Genomic DNA, 7,102 nt, shown 5'->3' with positions numbered 1-7,102 from the left:
TGTATATAAAAAAATAATGCATCAGTTTATTACAAAAAGACAATACATTTTTTTTTTTTTTAACAGTCTTTAAATGACAAGCTCAGAAGCATTCTTTGAAGTCCATCATCGTGTGTCTTGAGGGTATTTATATTGAAACGGTTGCCCTTTTTAATACAAGTCTCAAACAATAGGACCCCCCCTCCTACACCAAAGTAATGAGACTTGCTAGCTAGGTATATAGTCCCATTGTCAGCCAATAGATGCTGAAAGAGATCATGCATAGCATCATAGTAATTAGGATTATATATGGTCTCTGATGTAAGAATAATATCATATTTCACAGATGGCGTTTGATTTTGCATTAACAGTGTGAAATTTGACCAATCGCCAGAGAAGAAGCGGCACTTTGATAGAAGCCCTGCATGGGTTTTTGGCTTTTTAAATATTTTTTCACTTGGTTCTTCGGTAACATCTCCGTTTTCATCAGAACTGTCACAGTTGACCAATACATTAGGTATAGTGATCTCTTCTATCACTGTGCTGTTGTAGTCCTGAAAATGCACTTCTCTGGCTTTTCTCCTCAGAGCCACAATTCCCAACAAACCAGCCCCACAGCCAAGATCCAAAACACTTTTTCCTTTGAAGCTGACATCTTCGTCTTCAATATATCTGAGGAGATCAAATGTGCACTCCCAAATTTTCATACCGCCTTCATACACCCCAGAAATCAGATCAGAGTTCGCTGTAACAGTTTTACTCACTATATTTTCACCATGCAGATCTTCATTGGACAATGTCATTTCCACTACAGATACATTTACAAACTGTAGACCTGAGGTTTGTTCAACTATTTTATTTTCCATCACTTCATTAACATCTTGTGGAATTTTATGTTCGATGGCTGGTTTACAGCAAACTGTTTTTTCTTCAGCTTTGTCCTTGCTCATATTGCTGTCGTCTAATACATCACTATTACAGAAGCAAGAATTCAGTGCTATTCCCTTCTCTTTATTTTTAGTAGATAATTTCATCTGTACTTCTTTGTCTCCTGAGAGTTGCATACTATTCTCTGGTTTCTCTTCTTTTGGGTCTGAAAGTCCAGTACATTCCACTGAACAGTCTTCTGCTTCTTCAATACAGAAATTGAATTTAAATGACATTTTCACCTAACCAGCTTTATTGAAGAGAAATTACAAGAGCTCAGTTGGAAGAGAAGCCTTTCACAACCCTTAAAAAAAGAAAAGAAACAGTTATATACTGTACATAGATCAAATTATCCACAAATACAAAGAGAATATTAAAGAGCAAGCTTTAAAGAGAGTCTTTTAGCCCCGGACCTGTTTTTCAGAGTCGGTGTTTACGAGACAAAACCATTTTTTTTTGCTAGAAAATTACTTAAAACCCCCAAACATTATATATATATTTTTTTTCTAACACCCTAGAGAATAAAATGGCAGTCATTGCAATACTTTTTGTCACACCGTATTTGCGCAGCGGTCTTACAAGCGCACTTTTTTTGGAAAAAATTCACTTTTTTAAATTAAAAAATAAGACAACAATAAATTTGGCCCAATTTTTTTATATATTGTGAAAGATAATGTTACGCCGAGTAAAATGATACCCAACATGTCACGCTTAAAAATTGCGCCCGCTCGTGGCATGGCGTCAAACTTTTACCCTTAAAAATCTTGATAGACGTTTAAAAAATTCTACAGGTTGCATTTTTTGAGTTACAGAGTAGGCCTAAGGCTAAAATTATTGCTCTCGCTCTAACGATCGCGGCGATACCTCACTTGTGTGGTTTGAATACCGTTTTCATATGCGGGCGCTACTCGCGTATACGTTCGCTTCTACGCGCGAGCTCGACGGGGCGCTTTAGACATTTTTTTGGGGGTTTTCGCATTTATTTTTATTTATTTTACAATTTTTAACACTGAAAAAAAAAATATATCACTTTTATTCCTATTACAAGGAATGTAAACATCCCTTGTAATAGAAAAAAGCATGACAGGTCCTCTTAAATATGAGATCTGGGGTCAAAAAGACCTCAGATCTCATATTTAGGCTTAAATGCAAAAAAAATGAAAAAAATTGGAAAATGTCATTTTTTCAAATGATAAAAAAAAATGTTTCTTTAAGAGGCTGGGCGGGACTGACGTTTTGACGTCACTTCCGCCCAGCAGAGCTATGGGGACGGGCGAAGGAGATTTTTCCTTCAGTCTCGTCCCCGCTCAGCTAGCGAACGGTCACGATCCCCTCCGCCGCTACCGACGGCTACGGTAAGCGGTGGAGGGCGCGGGAGAGCGGCGGGAGGGGCCCTCTCCCGCCACCGATAACGGCGATCTCGCGGCAAATCCGCCGCGGAGACCGCCATTATCGTTTACACGGCCGCCCACAGAAGAGATGAATATCTCGATTGTGGCAGCAGCTGCTGCCGTTACCGAGATATTCATCTTTAAAGTGAGGACGTATAACGACGGTGGGCAGTCGGCAAGTAGTTAAGGTGACCTTAGACTGAATCCCACCCCAGGTCCACTGTACTGTAGTCCAGCGATCCTGCTCTGTCAGGGACCAGGACGCCGCTTCACAGGTCCGGGGATTTAAAATCCCTGCAGCTTAGTCTCCTTTCTGTACTTCTAAGTGTGTACAAAGAGGCATTCTAATTGGTCAGCAGTCACATGGACAGTGCTGAGAGGAGAGAAAGCCAGGAGGATTTAAAATCCCTAGACCAGGAATCAGCGAACAGTCCCTGACAGAGCAGGATTGCGGGACTACCTTACAACGGAACCAGGAGGGGGGGGGGGGGGGCGGGGTATGGGGAGGGGTCCAGTGTAAGGTCACCTTACAGATTTTCTGTAAAGGTGAACTTACACTTTAACAATCTAAGGATCAGAGAACAAAAACAATTTGGATATGGAATGGCTATTATGAAGGCAAGTTGTGGTGCCTACAACCCTAGATACTGTCAAGAAGAGTTGTCTCCAAAAATACATCCATACAAAAACATCCACCCAAGGATATGACACCTACTCGGAGCTACCACAGAAATCTTCATTCAACAAATTGTATGAATATAGAGTGGACATACAAAAATAAAGTGGTTAACTCCCAAACTGCAATTGTCATTTTCAAAGTAAAAAATGCATTTTTATATAGCACTTTTTGCTGTGAAAATGACAATGATCCCAAAAATGTGTCAAAATTGTCCGATGTGTCCGCCATAATGTCGCAGTCACGAAAAAAAAAAAAAAGCGCTGATCGCCGCCATTAGTAGTAAAAAAAAAAAAAAAATGAATAAAAATGCAATAAAACTATCCCCTATTTTGTAAACGCTATACATTTTCGCTTATTGCAATTTTTTTTAACCAAAAATAGGTAGAGGAATAGGTATCGGCCTAAACTGAGGGAAAAAAATGTTTTTTTATATATTTTTGGGGGATATTTATTCTAAAAAATATTGAATTTTTTTCAAAATTGTCGCTCTATTTTTGTTTATACGGCAAAAAATAAAAACCGCAGAGGTGATCAAATACCACCAAAAGAAAGCTCTGTTTCTGGGGAAAAAAGGACGCCAATTTTGTTTGGGAGCCACGTCGCACGACCGCACAATTGTCAGTTAAAGCGACGCAGTGCTGAATCACAAAAAGGGGCCTGATCCTTTACCTGCATATTGGTCCGGGTCTTAAGTGGTTAAAGCGGAGTTCCACCCAAAAGTGGAACTTCCACTTAATCCACTCCTCGCCCCCTTACATGCCACATTTGGCATGTCATTTTTTTTGGGGGGGGGAGTGGGGGCTTTAGGAGGAGTGGGACTTCCTGTCCCACTTCCTCCTTCCGCCGAGGGGCTGCTAAGGCGATATGTCATATCGCCTTTTGGCAGCCCCTCCCTGTAGGCAATCGCCTGGGACATGTGACAGGTCCCAGGCGATCGCCTGTCCAATCGGATGGCGCAGCGCCACTCGTGCATGCGCAGTGGGTGCCCGGCCGTGAACCTGAAAGCTGTCACGGCTGGGTGCCCACATTTAGAATAAAGACGCCGGCCGGAGGGGGGGGAGAGATGCGGAGCCCCGGCCGGCGCGTCGCTGGAACGTGAAGCAGGTGAGTGTATGTTTATTAAAAGCCAACAGCTCTACTTTGTGTAGCTGCTAACTTTTAATAAACATTAAAAATTACTGGAACATCCCTTTAATGGGTAACTCCACTTTTGTGAAAAAAAAAATCTAAAATTGCATACATAATTGCTACACAAGCCACATTGTAATTGAATGTTACTGACATGATCTTTTCTTTTCAATCTGCAGCACAGTAATTTTCTGTAAAAGTCAATGCGATATGACAACAGGGTTGGAGGAGATGCATAGGCAGTCCGCGCCAAAGCTGACATTACTGCCGCCCTATAGCCACAGGGGTCTCGGAACCTTCTACTAGAGATGGGCTCATGCGTGTTCAGGACCCTAGTCCCAACCCTCCTGCCCGATCACGCTAGGAAGCCGACACTGCTAATCACAGGCAGTGAGACATTTCCCAGTCTGTGCAGCTGCAGATCTTAAAGCAAAAATAAAGCCTTGTTTTTTTTTTTTTTTAAATAACAAACATGTTATACTTACCTGCTCTGTGCAGTAGTTTTGCACAGAGCAGCCCCCATAGAAAACAGCTTGCTCTGGGGCACCCAAGCAACCACAGATCTGTGTGTCCATGTGTGTAGTTTTCTGATTCGCTCACTGGCTGTTATTGACAAAAGCTGCTGCCAAAAGCCAATCAGGAGTGCGAGTCCCCAGAGAGGCAAGGCTCTCGTGTATATTGCTGGATCGAGATGAGGCTCAGGTAAGCATGAGGGTGGCTGCTGCACACAGGTGTTTTTTTTTTTTTTACCTTCATGCATAGAATGCACAAAGGTAAAAATCCTTGCACCTTTAATCACATTTGTTTGCTCATTGCTGCACTTCTTAGCTGGCGCTTCGCTGTCTTTTTATACTGGCATCACACAAAAGCGGTGGGAGAAACCACGTGATTCGGACAAGAATCGCACAGCGTTCCTGTTCAAATTGCATGCGATTATTTGCAGTGCGATTTGAGCCAATTTGTTTTGTATGGGTACTCGGTATCGATACTGGTAAGTACCAGTACTCATACTAGCTGCTAAAAAAAAGCGATATGGCTGCAACACATTGCTATGCATTGAGATGTGGTGCCATACAGTGCGGGAAAAATGCAAACATGATACATTTATCCAGCATGGAAAAAACACAGGTCACTGACTGTACACATTGTGAATGAGCTTTTACAGTTTATAAAACTATGGCATAACACCTACAAAGAAAACAGAAAGTGAATAGAACATATTCCTATGTAAACACTGTACTCTGGATTGGTGAGAAAAGCTCCTACACGATGTCTGAGTCCAATACAACCTTTGTACTGATAATCAATCTCAGTTTTCTAATTACTAAAGCTACAGTATGATTGAAAAAAACCGGACACCCACTACAATGTAAATGCACCTTAGAATACCCCAAATCACCTACAGAGACAAGAACTTTCAGCAGAAACAAGCATGTCCCGACTCCATGTTAAACCAACAATATCAAAGAAAGAACGATAAGTGCATGGGGACATCTCAGAGAGCACAGCGCCATCTTGTGGATCCTCGATAAACAACGTACTACAAAGAGATGCATCCATAAACAAAATGAGTGCAATATCGCCATCTTGTGTTGACAAGAAAAAAAACGTTTCAACATCAAAATTGGACAAAATGCTTTACGAATAATGGTTTTAGATGATAAAGACGAAAAACACTTATTGATAAAAAAAATTAAAGCTGAGATAATGTTCAATAATTATACTTTTCATTAAAATAATGTACCCGAGGCAGGCCCGGACTGGGACAATAAATAGGCCCAGGCATTTTAAACTGAGCAGCCAACTTTTCCAAAGGAACTGGGGGGGTCGTCGGTAGACATTCGCGGGGGTGGCTGGCTGGTATCGGTCCTCCACCTGTAATGTGCAGGGACACTGTGATATAAAGGGGACTGCACTAGTACTGACATCAGTGCTGGGGGTCATTGTTGCACACAGTCATACCAATGAAGAGGATGTTATTGCATCCACTGACACTATTGTTGGGGGCTATTAATGTGTCCACTGACCCACAATATTGGAGCATATTATTGCGTTGTTAATAGTACTGATATCAGTTCTGGGGGTTGTTGTTGCACACAGTGATACCAATTAAAAGGAGGTTTTTGCACCCACTGACATTAATGTTGGGGGGTTAATAATACCTCCTCTGACACCAATGTTGAGGGTTATTAATGCCTCCACTGACACCAATCTTGGAGGTTATTTAAAAAAAAAAGTAATTTAAAAATGACTCGCGGCTATAATGAATTGTCGGCTCCCGGCAATTCAGAGAGAATTCATTCATAAAAAAAAGCGTGGGGGTCCCCCCAAATTCAATTACCAGGCCCTTTAGGTCTGGTATGGATATTAAGGGGAACCCTGCCGTCAATTAAAAAAAAAATGACGTGGGGTTCCCCCAAATATCCATTCCAGACCCTTCAGGTCTGGTGTGGATTTCAAGGGGAACTCCACCCCAAATTTTAAAAAAAAATGGTGTGGAGTTCCCCCAAAAATCCACACCAGACCCCTTATCCGAGCACGCAACCTGGCCGGCCGCAAAAAAAGAGGGGGAGACGAGAGAGCGCCCCCCTCCTGAACCGTATCAGGCCACATGCCGTCAACATTATTATCTTATTATCTGGAAGACCCCTTTAACAAAGGGGACCCCCAGATCCTGGCCCCCCCTATGTGAATTGGTAATGGGGTACATTGTACCTCTACCATTTCACTAAGGAAGTGTAAATAATTGTAAAAAAACATACACACACCGTGGAAAAAAGTCCTTTATTAAAAAAAAATAATGATCCAGCGGTGGTAATCCACTCTTGATCCCCGCTCCAGCGTTGTCGGTATCCAGCGACGGGTGATCTCCTCTCCGCCGGGGTCCAGCGATGAGAAGATTATTCTTTCCCTAGTACTCCCTTCTTTGCTAGCACAGGGTTTGACACGTAGCCATTCCCTGCTGCCTAACTAGGGTGGCATTTTCATGTTCACTCCG

At 42.2% G+C, this 7,102-nt stretch overlaps 1 protein-coding gene across 2 annotated transcripts; it reads right to left on the bottom strand.

Moving 5' to 3' along the window:
• LOC120914200 (histidine protein methyltransferase 1 homolog) lies at window positions 1–5,625 on the bottom strand. 2 transcript variants are annotated; one of them, XM_040324775.1, is made up of 2 exons: window positions 5,484–5,625; window positions 1–1,210 (listed from the first exon to the last, which is right to left on the bottom strand). In XM_040324775.1, the coding sequence occupies exon 2, from the start codon at window positions 1,140–1,142 to the stop codon at window positions 60–62; it is 1,083 nt and encodes a 360-aa protein (XP_040180709.1). In that variant the 5' UTR covers window positions 1,143–1,210; window positions 5,484–5,625; the 3' UTR covers window positions 1–59. The 2 variants fall into 2 exon arrangements, with proteins under 2 accessions (XP_040180709.1, XP_040180700.1); XM_040324766.1 differs by having other exon boundaries at window positions 5,508–5,625.
• Between the last annotated feature and the right edge of the window lie 1,477 nt (window positions 5,626–7,102).

The sequence above is a fragment of the Rana temporaria genome, chromosome 1, assembly GCF_905171775.1.
Source record: "Rana temporaria chromosome 1, aRanTem1.1, whole genome shotgun sequence".
In the NCBI taxonomy this organism is placed as follows: Eukaryota; Metazoa; Chordata; class Amphibia; order Anura; family Ranidae; genus Rana; species Rana temporaria.
This window is presented reverse-complemented; position numbering and strand designations above follow the sequence as displayed.